Source organism: Lynx rufus, unplaced genomic scaffold (assembly GCF_022079265.1).
Source record: "Lynx rufus isolate CCGP_SWC_20201006 ecotype Redwood Valley unplaced genomic scaffold, mLynRuf1.p SCAF_1, whole genome shotgun sequence".
Classification (NCBI taxonomy): Eukaryota; Metazoa; Chordata; class Mammalia; order Carnivora; family Felidae; genus Lynx; species Lynx rufus.
The window spans coordinates 11,396,857-11,418,042 of record NW_025814823.1 but is presented as its reverse complement, the minus strand read 5'-3'; the positions used below and the strand labels follow the sequence as shown (position 1 = coordinate 11,418,042).

General features: G+C 40.4%; 1 protein-coding gene across 3 annotated transcripts in view; it reads right to left on the bottom strand.

Annotated features, from left to right (window-relative positions):
- The window catches only part of FRY (FRY microtubule binding protein), a 263,906-nt gene that overhangs the window by 40,844 nt on the left and 201,876 nt on the right, over positions 1–21,186 (bottom strand). For all 3 annotated transcript variants that reach the window (XM_047078564.1, XM_047078572.1, XM_047078581.1), the window contains exons 42-51: positions 19,419–19,606; positions 18,022–18,116; positions 16,170–16,777; positions 14,899–14,996; positions 14,327–14,497; positions 10,452–10,592; positions 8,483–8,662; positions 5,831–5,992; positions 3,090–3,164; positions 579–749 (exon numbers count right to left, since the gene is read on the bottom strand). In XM_047078564.1, the coding sequence (XP_046934520.1) occupies positions 579–749; positions 3,090–3,164; positions 5,831–5,992; positions 8,483–8,662; positions 10,452–10,592; positions 14,327–14,497; positions 14,899–14,996; positions 16,170–16,777; positions 18,022–18,116; positions 19,419–19,606 (1,889 nt within the window). The remainder of the gene's footprint in view (positions 1–578; positions 750–3,089; positions 3,165–5,830; positions 5,993–8,482; positions 8,663–10,451; positions 10,593–14,326; positions 14,498–14,898; positions 14,997–16,169; positions 16,778–18,021; positions 18,117–19,418; positions 19,607–21,186) is intronic.

The following is a 21,186-nucleotide window of genomic DNA, read 5'->3' as shown; positions in this document are numbered from 1 at the left end:
GACATGAATTCAGCGGCTCCAGGTGTCGGGGACACGAGCTAGCAGCCTAGAGCAGAGCAAAGAGCTCTCGGGTGCACTATATCCTGTTTCAAGTTGTGATTTCATCAAACAGCACAATGCTGGAGCCCCGAGGCTCCCTTTTCAGGTCAGAGCAGGCAAGCTTTGAAGTAACTGGATCAGAGTAATTTCACTTTTAAAATAATTAGACTCTTGGCAAGTTTTGCCCAGGTGCCAGCGAACAGGCTCAGAACCTGAATGTGTTTGTGATTTTTTTTTTTTTCTTTTAAAGTTCACCTTTGGACTGCACACACACAGTCTTTGTGTGGTCATTAGACGGCAGATCCCTGCCATTTAGAAAGAACTTGGCAGCTTAAATGCTGTGGACTCAGACAGGAAGGGTGTGGTAACTTCTGCCAAAGTTAAGCTGCTGTCCTTTGGATAAGTTGATTGAAAACAAAGTCTACAGCTTCCCAATTAAAGAGTCTGTTATAAAACCTGATCAGTTAGCAGGTAAAAAGAAACTTTTCGTTAGTCAAGGCAAGGCTGAGGGGGGTATTTTTACAGAGAATATACTGTACCTCTCCATCCTCCAGCTCCACATCTAGGAAATCGAAGTCCCTAAAGACTCTAAACTGCTGCTCGCTGTTTGTGTCATCCATGTTCTCCTGCTCCCGGGCGCCGTCCTCGGAAGACACCAAGCTCGTCTGGTGCTCCAGAAGGTCCAGATCCCCACACGATGAAAAGATCACCTACGAATCGCAAGAGTCCTCTCCTGAGAGACGGTTCTCCCTTCGGTTGTTTGTGCTATAAAAACTGCAACTGGCTGTTCGTGGCCATCTATTTCGAGTACACACCTAATTCCTTAAGTGGGTATTTTTAGAATGTTCTTTTAGTATTTATGTTGGACAGGTGCCTTCAGATTAAACTCATTGCAAAGACGCAAGTTCACACAGGAGGAGAAGGTTCGAGTCACGATGCTGCTTCTTAATGAAGACTGGATCCCATCGGAGCGTGTGTGTGTGTGTGTGTGTGTGTGTGTGTGTGTGTGTGACAACTGAGTGTATATTCACAGACAAACTAGAGCAGCCAAGAAATTTTCCACTGTTTCTGAACTGAGGTCAGAAATTGTACACATGCACATACACTTCACATGCATATTATCACATAATATTTTAAGGGCTACTGATACAAAGATACGTTATTATAGAATGGCCTGTGAGTACAAAGCATTTAACCCTTTCAGAGATAAACCAGGAACCAATAAAGAATAAGAGACAGAGGACAAATACTACAGTCCTTGCTCATTTGAATTACAGACGAGTATGTGAGCAGCCATGCTCGTAATTTATACCTAAATTCCCTTCCTGTTGGTATAAACGGAACAAAACTTTTTTTTTTTTTTCCTATTAAGACCTCTTGAATGTTAATAATCTTAGAACCATCTTCTGTGTTTAGTTTTTTTCCCACTGGGACATTTTAGTGAAACTTTGTAGAAATAAACTGTAAGTGGACCTCAATGTTTTGCTATCCAGTCTCTCCTGAACATAGACTGATATTAAATAAAAGTGAACGGTATGATTGTTTTTAGCCATCATAATGTCTATCTAGTCTTCCTTGAGAAGCAGGCAAATCGTTTGTATTTATTTAATATAACAAGTGCCTCTCAAAAGTAAAAAGAATGAATGGATTTGAAATGTCCCCCTTTCCTCCAGTGTTTAAGAACAGCCCTGTGACTTGCACTATGTTCTCATGCAATGGCCCGCGACACACAGTTTGCTCAGGGATTGCAAGTGGGTCTAGGAGAGAAATAGCACTGAAGGCCAGGCAACTAGCTCGTGAGAGATGCGGCTAGAATGCAGGCTTCCTCAGTTGAAGGCTCTTCTTCCCAGTTAGCACCGCCTCTCTGACCGACCGGCAACATACTCTGGGTAAACATTTCTAGCACGGAAGCAGGCAGTTGAGATCTGAGGAGGACGCGCCAGCCAGAATGGCAATAGGAGACGGTCCTCGCTGGAGGGCCGCCCCGCAGAGGGAAAGGGCGCTTGTCACTCTCCCTCCGCCCACCCCGCCACTGTCACCTCGTCCCCTCTGCCCTCAGGTCTCAGGAGCAGCAACAAACCCACTGATCTACTGATCATAAGCTGAGCTTAGCTGCTGGCTGGCAGGGGCACGTTCCGGACCGTAAGAAACACCGATCTGCACTTTAGCAAGTATTTGCGAGCCTCTAACGTTTCAACTGCTCGTGAACTACGTTAATAGATACATTTTGAGATTTCAGAGACAGCTCCCCTGAGCAATTGTTTGCTAATTCTTACTTCATTTGGGAAATTAGTTAGATATTTATTTTTTATTAATAACAAAGAGGCTGAGATACGCCGGTGAAACCAGACCCTGAGATTTTTATTGCTTTTGCTATGATAGTCTCACAGACAACCTGAATTAGCTACATTTTATAAAAGCTAAATTTTATATTAGCTAAGTTCTAATACTGTGATTAGTCATTTATTCCAAAGCGCAATGGCATGTTGTTGTTTTAACTGTAACATCAGTGGATGTATGTAAGAGAAAAAAACTATAATGATATATCATTATTTTGATCCCTATTCTGCATGAGTCAAATAATGACATCATAGGAAGGGGTGTGCATATGCAGAGTAAAATTATACCCCAAAAGAATGTATATTAAATATGGTGCAGGAGATCGTCATATATATATTTTTATTTTTATATTTTATTATATGTAATAAATAATTATATAATTATATATTTTATTTATATTTAATTAATATACATATACATATTAATGTAGTCTGGGCATATTTATAACAAAATCCAAAGAATTTTAAAAAATGAAAGTAACAGTGCTATTTACAAACTAGAGCAAATAGCTAACAAAATCATTCACTGTTTCTGAATCAAGTGAGATTAAAAATCTTAGTGTGGAAAGAAATAGCCTATGAGTATGATCTAGTATGAATATGATGGTGGATATCATACCTGTAATTCATAGAGGACTTCTCTAAAGGTAAAAAGATCAAAGGTAAAAATGATATGGTACCAACATAAATGTGATATATGATGGAACTTACTGATGGATTTTTGCTTAATCCTACTTCTTGGCCACACAGAGAAAGGACGTGCACCAACTTCTCTTTTGTCCTCTTCTGGAAAAGAGACACACAAACACGTTTTAATCATGGAATTCTGTGATCAAATCTGTTTCCATACTATAGCTATTAGCCACAAAGGGCTATGGCCCCCGAAATGTGGTGGGAATTGAGATGTAAAATACACAAAGACTTGGTATGAAAAAAGAGAATGCAAAATATCTCATTAATATTGCAAACTATTGGTTGCATATTGAAGTAATAATGTTTGAGATATATTAGGCTAACTAAAATAGGTTATTAAAATTGATTTTACCTATTTCTTTTTACTTTTTTAAAAAAGGCAACTTTTACAAAGTTTAAAAACAAGACACACACTATGTTCCTACTTGACAGTGCTGATCTACATTTTCCTGAGGGAGGGGTGTGAAACTCAGCAGATATTCGTGACTCCCCTTGATAATCTTTTCTTGTCTGTTACAACTTCCAGCATTAGCAAGGCTTTCCTTTCACCTAAGTTAAATCTATTATGTTCTAGCACACATTTATTTTCCTCAGATGGGAGAATAACTTTACTTTCTGCAGCATTAAAGAATTCAATTATCTGTAAGCCATATTAAGTCTTTCTCAATTTATTCTCCCTAAAGTTAAACAGATTCAATTCCTTTTGCTTTTCTTCATGAGCCTTATTTTTCAGCCACTTAAGCATGGAGATTCTTCCATAAACCATCACATTTTCCAATGACATAGATGAACTAGGTCTCGGGATAATTGGAGAGTTGAGAATGAAAAGGAAGAGTAAGCCAGAGCCTAAAAAATGTTAATTACTTCAGAGATGCTCTTAAAGCAATCTTTCTGACCCTGTAAAATGATTTTTCCCCTTTAATCTGATTTAAGTTAACGTGGAGACTGCTTAGGAGGCCAATAGTGCTCATAGCTTTTCTTTCTTAATGGAATTTGGCTCACTGCATTCTTCTTTCCACATTACAGAAGGGACACCCAATACAGTATTTTATCAAGGCCAAAGACAGGAAGACCTTAATGTTGGAGAATGGCAAGAGATTTGCTAAAATATTTCCCTAAGTTTTAGTGGGCATCTTACAACTCGGGGAAGGAATCCATACAGAGGAACATGGGTTTGGGGATGTCTATTTTTCTTCTCTTTTCCAAATCCCTAAGAATGTATAGTAGGCTCTCTTACTCAACAGCTCAGTGAACCCTTACTGAGAGCCAGCCATGTTCCAGCAGGCCCCGTGCTATATATTGCACTCCTCCAACCTTGGAGGGTGAAGGTGAGTCCTGCACGTGTGCAAAGTGTTCTCTGCTCAGCGCCCACCCATTTGGCCTTCTTCCAGTAATACGGTCCCTCTTTTTATCTCAGAAACAGCTCCTCTCCCACTGTGGGGCTTTGCCTCCCTCACACGTGCAGCAAGAGTCCTTCTAGAATTGCTTCAGATGTTGGGAAGGGAATGCCTTTGACCTGAAATCATCGGAGCCAAAGACCATATAAATCTGGAGCTGCTCGAAGTTTTTGGTGCTTCATAAGAGAAGAGTCTGCCTCAGAATGAAATCACCGGAGAGGAAAGGAGGGCCAAGACTGGGAAGGGAAGGCGAGGACAGTGAGAAGGGGAGAGGGAGTCTAAGGACCCAGTTCCTCATTTTGTGTACTAGAATCCAGCTGTGCTTGAAGCCAAGCCATGAGAGTTAATAAATTCCTTTTCCACTTAAGGTGATTAATGTCACCAAAGAGGTCTGAATAATGCAGAGGTTTTACTCGATGGCAAGCCTGATGACATTAATGCAGTTGCCCATTGAGCAAATACGGTCTTAGGCTGTACTAAGAGAGAGATATCTACAGAGAGAGAACTACAGAGAGATCCAGTGGCCCGTTCTGCTCCACATAGCTCAGACTGTCCATGGAGACCACTGGAGTGCATGCTTAGGGGACAGCAGTCAGAATGGCGACTGGAATGCAAAGTGCACCTTTTAGAGAAAGTACAGGCGTCCCCAGTATTCATTCACAGAGCAGCAGGAAGTCTGACTACTTTCCACCCTCTTTTTCCTTTCTGATTCCTTAGCTTCACTCACTAGTCCCTTCCCTTTCCCTTCCCCTCTCCATCAAGGTAAGAATTTAGATCATTTTACTGGTCTAAAAAGCAGTGTGGGTAGATTCCCGTGGTTCATCGCTTACATATCTACCTCCCAAACCAAGGGCACACTGTATACACTGTATGTCAGCCAATTTGACAGTAAATTATATTAAAAAAAAAACTTCAAACAATAAAATAAAAAGCAGTGTGGCTTGAGGAAGCAACCGGAAGGGCAGATTCTGCATCCTTATGAAGCCCTATCGTATAGAACTGATTGGGAGAACTAAGGATATAGTCTTTGGAGAAAAGAGAACTCACTGGAATGAGTGGTAGAGGGGAGAGGGTTTCTTTATCTCTCTGAAGGTGAGAGATCAGATTTCATTTCCTAAGTCTAAAGAGAGCTAGGACCAATGGGTAGCAGTGGCAAATGTCAGACTTCAACTCAATGAAATGAGCTGTTCCACGATAAGACAGGGTCCCTTGGGGTGCCACGGGATACTCATCACTGAAGTGTTGATGCCTACGTGGGCAATGCCAGGATGGTGATGGAGGAACCCGGGATCACATGGGCAGTTGGGCTCGAGAGGTCTCCCTGAGCTCTCTCTTCCAATCCCAGGGACTAGGATTCTATACCTGAGAATACTGGGGCCTTTTCCAGCTAACAGGAACAAGGACATTGGAGTTGGAGCCCGATGAGGTAGAGGATGTGCTCCTGGTGACGGCCATCGCCCTGGGCTTCCCATCGCGCCCAGAAGCGTTCTGCAGCTCATCGTATCGCCTCCCGATGATTGGCGTCTTGACAGAAGAGAATACAAAATCTCACTCTTCTATCTGTTCAATAGTTCTGTGGAATATGGGATCGCTCCACCCAGCAGCAACCAAACATTGCCTATTTGATTAAACCTTAGAGAAGTTCAGTGTTACAGGTAGGCTCATTTTCCTGATGTTCAAATACACATTCTGATTTTTTTTAAGTTTATTTATTTATATTGAGAGAGAGAGAGAGAAAGAAAGAAAGAGTGAGCACAGGAGGGGTAGGGAGAGAGGGAGAGAGAGAGAATCCCAAGCAGGCTCCGCACTATCAGCACAGAGCCTGATGTGGAGCTCGATTTCATGAACCATGAAATCATGACCGGAGTTGAAATCAAGAGTCAGATGCTTAACCGACTGAGCCACCAGGTGCCCCACGTTCAAATATACATTCTAAATCATTTTACATCGTTAACATTTTCCCACCCTCTTTAGCAGCTGAAAACAAATCCAATTGCTTGTTCTTAAACCACTGGTAAAGGTCAGAAGCAAAACATTCAGGAAAGCAAATAGTTTTCCAATTAAGCTTAAAAGAATTTCTTATCATTCTAACAAGAGGCCAAAATTCCTTCCCGTCTTCCCAACCTTTGGTCACCAATCTCTATATACTCTCAGTTATTTAAAATCTACTTAGAGTGATTATATCTTTTCAGTTATTTAAATGAATGAGTTCAGGGCCAGGTACTCGGGCAACGCTTTGGAAATTTCACTTCCTGAGAGTTCATTTCACACACGGCCGGGTGGCAGCTGGGTAGGCAGCACCACCCAAACTTGAGCCCCAGTGGGGCTGCAGAATCCCATTTGTGGGCCTACCCTCAGAGGTGGTAGACACCAGCTGGAAAGTCTCCATCTGGTTCTCCAGGCTCTTTATTCTGGAGCAGCTCCGTCCCTGGGGCGTGCAGCCCAGTGGCTGCATGCTTTCTGTACCCCTTTGGAACAGAACAAACTCCAAAGAATAAAAGTAGCTTTCCCCGCCAGCAATGTGAAAAAGGAATGTTACAAATGGAAAAAATTATTGATTGGCTACCTTAATATCAGACCCACGAACTATAGATGCAGGTATCACAATAGCAGCAAAAGAGTATCTTAACCTGGATTCTGAAATGATAGAAGGTCACTGAGATCACGGTGTGAAAAAACCCAAGCTGACTACAACCTACCTACTTAATAGAGCAAGTAAGTTTCACACAAGCAGATCTAGTTTATTCCTTCAGTGGACTTACTCATTCAGCAGTGTTGAAGAATGTTTGTTAAGTACCTGTAATGCACCAGACTCTGTACCAGACCCTGGTTACAAAATGGACAGAGTATAGTTTCTGCTTTGGCGGGCTTATGGGTCACGGGGTAAGCGAGACAGGAGAGCAAAGTATTTGTGCATCTTAGAGTTGGTACAGGCTTCCCAAATGTCCATTCTCAGAGCAGCAGGCAGATCTGACTACCTTCCACCCTCTCTTTTCTTTTTCTTTTTAAAAATTTAATGCTTATTTATTTTTGAGAGAGAAAGAGCAAGAGAGAGCACGTACGAGTGAGCAGGGGACGGGCGGAGGGAGAGGGGGACAGAGGACCCAAAGCAGGCTCTGCGCTGACAGCAGAGAGCCCAATGTGGGGGTTCAAACTCACAAAACCTCGAGGTCATGACCTGAGATGAGGTCAGATCTTAACTGACTGAGCCACCCAGGTGCCCCCCCAACCTCTCTTTTCTTCCTGACTCCTTGGCTTGGTTCACTAGTCCCCTTTCTCCTTCCTTCCCGCTCCCTTGAGACAAGAATATGGATCATTTTACTGGTCTAAAAAGTCGTGTCACTTGGGGAAACAACCGTAAAGGCAGATTCTGCGTCTCTTTAAATCTCAGTCATTTGCTGGTCTGGCTGGGAGGTCAGGGAGCAAAGTTGTGGATATAAAGATAGGACATGATACCTGTCAGATAAAGAAATGAGGTCAGGCTTTAAAATGCTTATGATCATTCTTTAAAAAATTTGTTTTAAATGTTATTTTATCTTTGAGAGAGAGACAGAGAGACAGAGAGAAAGAGTGGGAGTAGGGGAGGGGGGAGGGAGATCAGAGGAGGGAGATACAGAATCCGAAGCAGGCTCCAGGCTCTGAGCTGTCAGCACAGAGCCTGACGCGGGGCTCGAACTCATGAGCTGCGAGATCGCCACCTGAGCCGAAGTCAGATGCTCAACCGACTGAGCCACCCAGGCGCCCCTAAAATGCTTATGGTCATTCTATTTTAAAGTTATCTCTTTCAAAAAACCCTTTTTATATAGCTGAGGCTAGTTTCTATTTTTAAAAGCTGCCAATTGGAGTCCCAATGAATACGACATTCACTGTGTTCCTAAAAACCAGAACCTAATGCAGGCCTTAGAAAACTTACTTTGAAGTAAATGTAAAATAAGTCTCTCCTTCCCCAGACAACTAGTTTTGACCTTTGTCACCTGTTCTCGCTGCTGAAATTTACAGAAACGGATAACATACCTCTGAAATATCAAAGTGGAAGTCTAGGGTTTTTCCAGGTAATTCCTTAGAAGCACTGGTCCACACTCGATGTATTTCTATCTTTGAGAGGTCACTGTGCTGGTAGGAAGGCAAAACTAGACTGGCAGATCGAGAAACCACCAGCTTCAGGATATTCAAAGCTTCTCTCCAGTGAACACTCTGACGGGAATAAAACATTCAATGGTTACAAACAATTTCATTTTTAAAAATGCATCAACCCCCAGCTACTGAAACTTCTTATGATCAGTCAGAATTCACAGATTTTAAAATAGTGCAGGAAGTTCCATCATATGTAAAAGGCAAAGGACATAAAAAATTTATACAGATGAGAAGATATATTTAGGAAACAAGCAAATAAGAAAATACCAAATTTTGTCCATACTCAAATAAATAGAAGTTTAAAAGTACAAGGTACCATTTTGGTCAATGAGGTAGCTCTTTGGTACGAATACAAAAACAAACCCAATGCATTTATGCTACTGGCCACTCACTCTCAACATTCTCCCCACCTCCAGTCTCTGTCTTCCTTGGTCGTTCTCCTATTTCAATGGCCTCTTAATTGGTCTCCCTACTTGCAGCTGCTATTGAAGTCCAGCATACCCACCCCAGCTACAGTGATCTTTCTAGAACTTTTCAGACCATGCTGCTTCCCTGCCTAAACTCCTCCAAGGGCTCCCTCTGGTGGGCAGTGTGGAGTCCACACACGTTGAGCACAGCCTACAGAAGTAACCTCCCCCCAGGCTAACCTTGGAGTTCCTCATACCAGGCAAGCTCTTTCCTTGTTCCGTTGTCCTGGAATGCCCTTCCTCTCCTTATTGGCTTATCACATGCCTACTCTTTCTGTGAGACTTACTTTGTTTTTCCGATCTTTGTCTCCCTGACAGGCCCCAGGCAGGCTGATGGGCTTCTCCCATAAAAATATTGAGCACAGATAAGCGAACTTGATAAAAGTTATTATTATTATTTACCTAGCCTGTGGAATAAGAGCACATGAAATAAAACATATTTCCTTCCCTCTTAAATTCTGCACAATGGGAGGTCATGATTTGAATGTGAAATCAGTCACCATTCAAGATAAGATATCGAATAACAGAGATAGCCCAGTCCTGAGTTAGTTAGAATAGGCAGTTTAGTAAAACAATTTTTTTCTTTGCACTAGGGGCAAGGGGTTTGTAGACAAATAGGAACTGGACACCTGGCCCTCAGGACTGCTGTGAAGTGAGAAAGTGTTACTGAATGCCTACCAAGTGCACGACTACTTTCGGAGAAATGCCACTTAAAACACGAACAATAAAAAAGGCTTGGAAATCATTTTTAGCATTAAATAATTTCCGCAAGCAACGTGGTATTCAAGTGACGATGGGGTAAAAACGTCTAACATTGACATTGTATGGCTTTGCCAATGAGTTCAACCAGATAGAACCTAGCATCTGCCCTTGAACTCTGCAACTCAACAGGTACACTCCTGTGTTTGTTTGTTGTAGTATTTTCAAATACATTCATGCAGGTTGCTTAACCTTACTGTCCTCAACTCTCAAGTGACAATTTTAATCCCGGAATTAACCCTTTGTATGTTGAAACACCTGCCCTAGGTTCCTTCTCCTTCTTTGAAATAGGAAACCACAAATACAACCCTGCTGGGCCCTCCCAGCCAGGTACCTGCTTTCAGTACCCAGCCTGCGAGCCCCAAGAGGCAGAACTGTGTCCTCTGAGGGGCTCAGAAATGCCTCAGCTTGGTCCTGTCTTTCTCCTCAGTATGTCACTCACAGTGTGGTTGGCCACCACACCTGACTGCTCTCAGGGCGTTAGGGATATCAACGCATGAATGTGCAGCCTGGCGCCCATACAGTTCTACAGCCAAGGATAAGCTACAAGCGAAGCTTCAGTCTTTCTGGGATGACTCTCTGGAAACATCGTAGTTCTTAAGTGAAGGTATCCAAATACTCACTTGGACATATTTTTCAATGGTCTTCAGAACTTCCACATTAAACTGCTTTACAGGCACGACTGACAGATCCATGTAGCTGAGCAGACTGTAGATCACCTGGAGGAGGGGCTGCTGCATGCTTGGGAGACCCTTCTCCAGCAGCTGTGGGAGGCAAGACACAGGTCAGTCAGTGAGACTCCAGCCTTTTCATACACAAGCACCGATGCTTCCCAACACCTTTAAGATTGCACGTTTCCTTAGGAAGGAAAAGAAAATCCTAACTACTGAAGGAATAAGGTTATCGTTAAAGGCAATGTAAGCAGGTTTGAATATATAAATACCACATTTACAAATGAAATACAACAAAATAAACCTCAAAAGGAAAGCCTCGAATACCACCAATTATTGAAAATTATATATTAAAACAAAAGACACAAATTATTGGTTCTCAAACTGGCAAAGTTTAGCAAGTGATAATAGTCGGTATTGGTGAGGATATAAGATGGAAATGTAACATCAGTGGAAATGTAACTTGGATAATTTGGCAATTGACATCCAGAGTACTAAGAACAATTTATGTCTTTTGAACTAGTTATGTACTTCTAGGAACTTTTCCAAACCTAGAGATAGACATAAAGATTTATATATGAGATTTTACTAAGGTGTTTTTTATGATGGTAAGAAACTCACAAAAAAAAACTAAACAAAATAGCTCTGTAAGTAATATAAATGCTGAACACTAGGGAAATGGATACATAAATTATGGTAAATTGCATGATAAAATATCATATCTTCAATAGAATGGCATTTTTAAAGATGGTAAAGGATATAAGATAATATTAATTGAAAGAGGAAGGATATACAATTTCTGTGTAATAGATGATGCTGAAATCAATGTGAATGGGTGTGTGTTATTTAACAAAGGAAAGAAATCTCTAGATAATGTAATTATTTAGGATGATTTTTCTTTACTTCACCTCCTCCTCCTGTTCTCTTCCCCCTCTTTTCTGTACCTACGAAACTTTCTTTTATGGACATATACTACGATATCAACAATATTTTCAAAAAGGAAAGCAAACTAATGAGAAAATCTAAGTGACGTTTATCAGGATAAAAGATTACTATTCTAAATAAAGAACTGTAGAAAGGATCCAAATATACGCTGAAATTTCACATCAAAAGTGGTCAAAAGAAATAACTGAGCAGTTAATGTAGGAGGAAATGGGCAATTATACAAATCTATTGTGTGGAAAAATGAAATATATTCCTAGAAAGGAAATACATAAAGAGAATAATTTTAAAGTACCAATAAAAATATTAGGTTGAAAACAGGAATAGAGTAATAAAATATAGTGAGGATATGGGAAAACACATTTATACATTGTTGACAGTATCGTAAACTGGGAAAGTGTCTGTGAGACCAATTTCCCAAATGTGTACAACTACATTTGTGTATTCCTTCACCTGGATAGTAACTTTGGGAAGTGCCACCAGAAGAAATAACCTGAATATTATCTGATAAGAAGTCTGCATAAAAGAACCACTTGTAATAGAAAAAAGTTGTGAATATAAGCAAAAGAGGAGATGTTTAAGCAAATTGTGTTATCTTAACCTGTTAGAATCCCACAGTTGTTGAAAATGACACTATGTGAGCTATGTTAACACATGTAAATACACACACAAAATTACTGTTAAGTGAACAGAACAGATTCACTGGCAATCCTGACCACAGCGATCTATAATTATACATATGTGCCTGTGCGTACTTGAAATAGGAGTTAGTATATCTTATGCATGGTGGGAAATTAAGTTGATAACAAAATCTGTAGTGACAATTTGTGACAAAGGCTGAATAGAACAAATTAGGTAATCTATTCTTATTTATTTATTTATTTTCACTTATTTATTTCATTTATTTATTTTCACAGTGAAAAAAATATATATAACATATATATATATAACATAGGTATATAACATATATATATATATATATATATATATATATAATATAAAGTTACCATTTTGACCATTTTTAAGTGTATAATTCAGTGGCATAAAGTGCATTCACATTGTTGTGTGACCACTGCCACTATTTATTTCCAGAATTTGTTCATCATCCCAAATAAACACTCTGCTAACTATAAAACACTAACTCTCCATCACCCCCTGCCCCCAGCCCTGGGTAACCACTAATCTTCTTTCTGTCTCTGTAGATTTGCCTATTCTGTGCACCTTGTACAAGTGGAATCCAATAATATTTGTACTTATGTGTCTGGCTTATGTCACTTAGCATAAAGTTGTCAAGGTTCATCCATATGGCAGCCTGTGTCAGTGCTTCACTCCTTTTTAAGTCCGAATAATATGTACGTATGTATATGCCACATCCCGTTTGTATTTGCGAAGCTTTTTAAATTCTACATTTTATTTTTTCCTTTTTCTATTTATTAAAAAAAATTTAAATTCAAGTTAGTTAACGTGTAGTTAACAATGGTTTCAGGAGGAGAATTCAGTGATTCATCACTTACATGTAACACCCAGTGCTCAACCCAACAAATGCCCTCCTTAATGCCCATCACCCATTTAGCCCAGCCCCCACCCACCTCCCCTCCAGGAACCCTCAGTTTGTTCTCTGTAGTTAAGAGTCTCTTATGGTTTGCCTCCCTCTCCCTTCCCCTATGTTCATCTGTTTTGTTTCTTAAATTCCACATATGAGTGAAATCATATGAAATTTGTCTTTCTCTGACTGACTCTGTCTAGTGATCTAAACAAGTCTTGCCTCCTTGCTAACTTACACTTCACTTTGTTTTAAAACAGGCATCGTCTGTAAGCGGGGCATTTGCGTCAGTTATTCCGGTACGTGTGTGTTTTCTTAGCGGCTCTTGTGGGGCAGATGTCACCAAGGTGATTGTCAAAAGCAGCAGGGTGGCATATAAGAGAGGCTCTTTGGGGTGTTGACATTCTGAATACAGCTCACACATTGCTGACCCAGACTGCAAATCAAAATCCTGCAGGACCAACTGTCAACGCAGATGGAGGGGGCAAGGACCCTCTTCTAGGTTCAGGTTCAGTCTTACGGAACCTTTCAGACAATGATTGATTCTGTAACTTATCTGCACCCTACACTGTTGACGTATCTGAAAGAAAAGTTTGAAGGTACCGGCCTCATCACTTCCAAAAAGGCCCTGGCAAGACGTATGCATGCATATCCCTCAGACAAAAGCAATAGTGAACATGCTAACCCGAGATGGCTGTCAGTGACCACTTGCCTCATGGGTTTCGTGACCTAGTGGGTTAAGCTAGTGGGTGACTGGAGGTGCTGCACAGAATACATTTCATTTGCTGTGTATTTCCAGCACCAATGGACAACAGGGGCTTGGAACAAGTGTGCTAGAAACACATTTCTATGGGCACAAAAGAATCCCATTCCGGTTTTAAAAACAAACTTAAAAAAGGAAGATAAAAAGTTTACTTCAAAATATATGCTGGGTAATTGGTTCAGAGCCAACAACCATTAAATATATCAAGCCACATAGTAACTCCTTAAATAACATATGAACACCTGGGGTAATTAAGATAACATTTCTCCATTTTTGGAATGTTCTGACACATATTACTGTAGTAAAAAGAAGGATTTTAAGCTTTTGAGGTGGGTTATACCTCAGTTCAAAGGCTGGCTTTAAACATATGGCAGATTATTTAACCTGGTTGGGCCTCAGATTCTTTATTATAATAGAATCTACATCAGTGGCTTGCTGTGAAGATTTAAAAAGATTCCATATAGCATCTATGATAATATATAATAGGCACTCAGTAAATGAAATTAAGAGATTATTATCCATTCCATATAAATATTTTAGCCATGGAAACGATAATAGGTTTGTCCCTAATGAGTTTACCTCTGCCAGGTAGGTCACCATATTCAAGGTGATGTCAGCATATGCTTCATGAAGGTATCGGCAGACCACGTTGACCCATGTGGCACAGTCCCTCGTGTAGCTGTGTGTTTTATAAAGGGTCATGACATGCGCAAGATTGGAAAGTTTGGGGTTCTTCTCTTCCAAACACACCTTTAAAAGAAGAGAATCAATTAGGGATAAAATTGCCTGACAAATAGGGAGATGTGTTAGCAATTGTGCCAAAAGATAGGTTTGCAATTTTGCTCTGGAATCTGGAAAGCACATTGATATATATATATATATATATTTTTTTTTTTTTTGGTAAGCTGCAAAAGCACTTATCTCAGTAATTAGCTAATATGATTTTCACAAATTCTTTCCACCTGTCTTCTCAATAATGAAACCAAAAGACAATGTGCATCAGCTACTCAGAGACGTCAATTACTAGCAATCTCAATCATTATTCTCAGGTTTTGGGAAACTCATTTCCCTCTCTGGGTAATTGCTGTTCCGCGTTGGACCTTCCTGAAGGCCCATATCGACCCACTTGAGTGTGGAACCAGAAATCATACCTGCGCAATCCTTTCGGCTATATCCTTGCAGAACTGATTGGGATTTTCAAAATGCTGAATCAGCTGGGGCAGGAGACACAACACGTTCAGTGGAAACCCTGGATCGGAGAAGATGCAGTGGAGACAGCTGAATATGGTACATTTTAACTGTTAACAGTGGGAAGGGATATTGCAGATTTTATTCTGAGGGGATGCAAACGCAGTCTTTTGAACACAAAATCCAGGGAAAAAGCATACAACAACAATGACGCCAGTTACAGAGGAGGCACTGAAGTAGATTTGTAATTCTGAGACACGGTGACTGTCTTGCTATGGACTGTTTGTGAATCAGGATGACTGGCACAGATTTTTAAAAGCAGATTAAGATGAACAAAAACAGGGGCGCCTGGGTGGCGCAGTCGGTTAAGCGTCCGACTTCAGCCAGGTCACGATCTCGCGGTCCGTGAGTTCGAGCCCCGCGTCGGGCTCTGGGCTGATGGCTCGGAGCCTGGAGCCTGTTTCCGATTCTGTGTCTCCCTCTCTCTCTGCCCCTCCCCCGTTCATGCTCTGTCTCTCTCTGTCCCAAAAATAAATAAACGTTGAAAAAAAAAATTAAAAAAAAAAAAAAAGATGAACAAAAACACTAGTTTGAAACTTTTATCAGAAAGCATATTTTAAGAAAAGCTTGTTTGAGAGGATGTAAGCCAACCAATTTAAGTCTTACTCATGTAATGCAGTAAAAGAAGACTCTTTAAAATGGTAAGTAATGGCTTAGTACTACTGTGTTAAGCTATACCTTCATGAAAAGAAGTCTGGGTCACATGTCATAATATTAAAAATACAGCTGGTGATTTGGCTTAATTCAAAACAAGAGGGAATCAAGAGAATTTTCAAGAGGGAGAAAAAGGCTAAGAAGAAAAAGATTTAGGAGTTAAGAAAAAAGAGAAAAAAATGCTTATCTGTACAAGAAAAATGGAATAAACTGACTGTATATGCAATTCGATCTAGAAAGCATGAAGAAATAATTAATACATATTAATATATATTAATATGTATTAATATATATACATTACTTCTGTACCTTTTATGCTATTGCCTTAGAAATGCCTTCTACAGTGTAAATAATTTTAAGATTTATGTTAGGTGTAATTTTGGAATAAATGACAAACTATTCCCCAACAACCATTTCTAAACAGAATTGTTAAATGTACTAAGCCCATTATCTTATTACACCAAACGTAAACACAACAACCATCAGAACTGTGCAAGAGAATGAGGGATATTGGCTTTACCAATGGCTTGGGATGAATCCACCATGGATACTTTGGATACTGGTGTCAGCAAACTGAAAAGCTGCAGGGTAAGGTCAGTGGTGGTGAGGGAGGTGAATCCCTTCAGCAGTAGCTGCTGCAACCCTGAGAAGTCTGACCACTTGAGCTGCCCTTGGAGTTTCTCAAGTTTTTCTCGGTTCTCAGCTTTATCAAGTGGCATGTGAGCCAGTAGTCTATTCAACAGCCTTAAGGCCATTAGGTATTCAAACTCAAAATCAGATTCCATCAAAGCCACTGTGACCCAAAAGATGGTGGCCAGTAGGTTTGTTGGATGGTTTATGTGTGATGGGTCTGAGAGGCTGTCCTTCAAGGAGGATGAGCTTCTGGTTTTTGAGGAGAGGCCTTGTTGGGTACAAGCCTGGATTCTGTCCAGTGTGGCACTCCTGGGTGGGTCTGAGGATCGGTCGACAACACCAAACTTCTTGGGCACAGAAAAGCTTCTTTGATGCCGGCTCCGTTCTGCGGTTGCTGTATTGCCACTGGCTGTCCCAGGGTTCACATTTAGTTGTCCTGTGCTCTTTCTGCTTGCTGTTAGTTTAGTGCTAGAGCTTAAATCTGGTGATGAAGAGCTGGGTATAAAAATAAAAAAGTTCAATAGAAAGCCAACACGCTTCAGTGAAGAGCCAGTCCTTTTAAGATCCACTGACAAACTATAAGGGAGGGAAATCATTCTTTGGAAACACTATCTATTCTTCCCCCCCCCCCCCCCTACTCTTAAACTTAAAGTAATAAATTTCCTTATTCCTAAACTTAAGCTATGAAAAAAACAAAAACAAACAGTGAGAACCCTTACCAACAAAACCACAACAAAACGTAATACCTACTTATACATATTGAAAGGCTAAACAAGAGGGGTTGGTGGTAAAGTTTACTGATCTTTCATGTATATTTTTGTTTGAATTTGGGCAGAAGTAATTTAGAAATAAAGTGTACCTGATAGGCACAAAGTTTAGTATTCTATTAACTGACTGATAAGGAGAACAGAAATGGAAAGGATATTATCTAGAAAGAAAAAAGTAACTGCATCAAAGGAATTTTTTTACACTTCTAAAAAATCTATGAGAAATTATCTCTAAGCCTATTTCAGGCTGAAAAGATAAAACTCTTTATCAACATTCCTGCTAAATTCTTACTGATTGAGATAAATCTGTAGGTTTATATAGAAAAATATGTATGATGTTAGTAATCATACTAAAATTACCTATCCATAAAAAATGTCCAACTTAAAAGTGAAACAAGGCTCAGTGTGATTTATGATAACATCACTGACTCAATTTCAAGCAAAATGAGCTCAATTATATAAACAGAATACAGAATTGTGAATGATTTGAAATGGGTAATTAAACATTGGCAGGAGAAAAAGGAATAAAAATAAAAAAGGAAGATCCTAAGATAGGAATATATTCACATAAAATCGACATTAATCCCAGCTGTTTTTAGTGATAGTTCAGATGAGTTTTATATATATTCATTCAAAAAAATAAGTAGTTTTGGTTTCTGTTTACAATGAAATAAACAGGATAATTATTATATAAAATTTGAAAAAGCACTCAAAGTCTTAAAAAAGAAAATGAGAAAGGATTACTATTTGTATTATTTAGAACTAACATTTCTTCTCTATCTTTCTGATGTGTAAAACTACTTATATAACATGTGTCTGTATGTGTTATAATTTCTTTTTTTTTTTTAAACTAAAGAAAATGTCGTACTTCAAAAACTAGATTTGTTCTTTGGATTTTGCCCAAGGTCCAGGCATGTCTCAAATATTAAGTCCAGCATATTTGATTTCAAAAGTCATTAAGCTTCTTCTCACCGAGATAATACCGTTAAGAGATCGCTGTTCCTCAAGCAGTCAGACAAGTTATCCACAGCAGCTTCCAATGTAAGGAGTGCTTCCATTACGTAACCCTGCCAGACATGCAAAGATAACATTTTGTACTGCTTAAAACTACTGTTCCCTTCCTGAAGATAAATTTAATTAACACAAACTTTATTCAAATCTAATTTTAATATCATTGAGTGCTAGACAATCTATGCTACTTTAACTTACCGAGTCTAAAAACAAAATTTAACGGCCACTTAGGAAATTCAGATGGCTTAGCAGTTAGCAGGTAATCACCAAGATTTATTTCCCTAGATCTGACGTCCTCAACATGTCAATCTCATTTTAAATCCAGCAGGGAGAAGCAAAGGCTAAGGTGGCAATCGTTGCCCCTTGATGAGGGGAATGGTGGACATTTGAAATACAGAATGTCAATATCTGAGCCAGAAATTAAGAGCTGAGGTAGGAGAAGGTCTGTGCATCAGTGACATTTTGAAGAGCACATCTAATGTCCAGAAAGAGGAAAAGAGGCTGGAGTTCACACGTGTGTTAGTCTCCTGGGGTGTAGTAGCTTTTCTGATGGAAAAGAAGGGAAAGAAAGGCTTGGCCCAAGCTACAGAGCTTGTAATGCCCTTGTGATGCTTGTAATGCACCCCAGTGCCTGGGATCTATGTCCAGGGTCTTCTCGTGGCATCTATTGTCTCCATTACTTCTTCAGCTCTTCTCAGTGTACTGAGGGTTAGTTATACAGAGAGGGGTAGTGTTCTGCTTAGATATGATGGAGATCCCTTCTCTGGGTGGGGAGACTGCACAACAGCATCCTGGTTTTGTCCTTTGCCAGCCTAGGGGCTGGTGGCAAAAGGAAAAAACAGTGCAAATAATTCCCCAATTCCCAGTCAACTAACACTAACAACAAAAACAACCAAGGAGTCACCAGGGGATTTTCAGTTGTTGGCTCAATAAAACAATATCCACTGAATTTCTAGAACAATGCGCCTTGGAGTGATTTTTTTTAGTTTATTCATTTTGAGAGAGAGAGAGAGAGAGAGAGAGCGCGAGCGCTAGCAGGGGAGGGGCAGAGAGAGACAGGGAGAGAGAGAATCCCAAGCAGGCTCCCCACTGTCCATGCAGAGCCTGATGCGGGGCTGGATTCCATGAACTGTGAGATCACGACCTGAGCCAAAATCAAGGGCTGCACGTTTAACAGACTGAGCCACCCAGGCACCCCAAAGTGATTTTTGTAAATATAAAAGTTCACATCCAGAAATTTTTAAAATAAATTGTATATGCCCACACGGCTGAGATAATTGGCGAGAAAAAGAAGGCTCAAAGAAAGTCGTTAAGTCCTCATCTTTGACATGAGAGAAGGAGAATGAGTTTGGTGGTACCTGAATCTCATCTCCATGTTCTCCAATCACCTCCACCAGCCTGGAGAGAAGGTCAGACAAGGCATGTGCTGACAGAGGTTGCTTGAGCGCCCGGAATATCTGGAAGGACCGACCGGCATAGTGCCTCGAAGAGCTTGCGAGGGCTGTCTGCAATGCAACTTCACTCAAGTGCTGCTCCAGATGGAAACCTAGGCACCAAGAGGCAGATGGTCAACCTATACTCTGAAAACCCTGTGGCATCAGTGATCGATAGGTTTAAATCAGGCTAACTGCAAAGAGCTATCCTCTGGCGGTACTTGTTTAAGAATGAGCCATTTTAGAGTTAAAACAACAACAACAACAAATTTGAACAGATCTTAAAGAGGCATAGTGTAGCAGAGTCAGAAGCTTTGCAGCAAGGTGGTCCTGCCTGGTTTTGAACAAGGGGTTTTGGGACTCTGAAAAGAAATGTAGTCTCTATGACCCTATTTTCTTTTTTTTAATTGGAGAATAATAGTATCTGTATCATAGAGTCATTGTGAAAATTCGACGATTTAAAAAATGCTTTGTACAGTGTCTGACACAGAATATACTCACAAATGTATTCTTGTTTATTGCCCTACCATTTTTCTACATTGTTCTTCTGAAGTACTTTTTTGCATAGAGTACTTTCACTCCTTTTTTCATAAGAGAATTTGTTAGGAACAAGTTTTCAGAGTACTTGTGCAGAGGAAAGCTGTTAATAGATCGCATCAACTCTGAACACAACCAAGGCCTCTACCAAAGTCTTTGCTCTTCAGAATAGTCTATGAATATGCAGATATTGAAATGCAGATGTTGCCAAGAAGGCAACCATCATCTCAACTCTCGCCCGAATATTGGTTCTTCCAATAGCATGAAGGTAATCTCAGTCATCAGGAAACCACCTGATCAGAAGGAAGTGAAAATGTAAGGTAAAGCACATGATTGAACTCTGGGCCATTGATCTGTAGTCTCTGCTGTGCCTCTCTGCAGGAGAAAAACTGACTACAAAGTCAGAGGACAAGATGAAAACAGTGATTTTGGCTGTCTCTGTGATCTAGGGGATTCCGTGTTACATTTGATGGTCACATGAAAGTGAACCAGGAGGGAGCATTTAATGTCATTGTTCTTAGCTGCTGCCTGGCTGTTTGACCCTAGGGACCTTTGGATTATATGAGAGGATGTTCCTACAGAGCAAACAAAGGGCCCTGGAAAATGGACTTAGGCATATTCAAGGTAGGAAATACAGGATTAAACCCATATAGGCAGTTCACAATTTATGAATGGATCGTGTTTCAAAATGGAATTTGTACCTTTATTTTGTTTCATTTTCCTACTTAATTTTATTATGTGTGGTGTTAGATCCTCGGTCAACAAACAAAACTTACTGAAATCAGAATGGACCTGACGGCTAGAACTATACTGGTAGGACTATAGCACCCCACCATGTTCTTGGTGACAGTGCCACCAATGACATGACAATGTCCTTAAGAAAGGCTATTTAACGTGTCACACAGCAAACCTACATTTCCTAGCCTTTCTTGCAGTGGTGGCCTTGTGCCTGAGTTCTGGCTGGTGGAATGTGGGAAGAAGCATGGATGCCACGTTCGAGCCACGTTCGAGCCACGTGTGGTGTAAATTCCTCCGGAGTAATCCTCCACTCACTCTCTTCCTCCACCTGCTGGCTGGATGAAGAGGGCTGAGGACCTCTGAGCCGAGGTGATCAGAGCCACAGAAGGAAGGTCTTTGAAGCACCATGTGGAAGGCC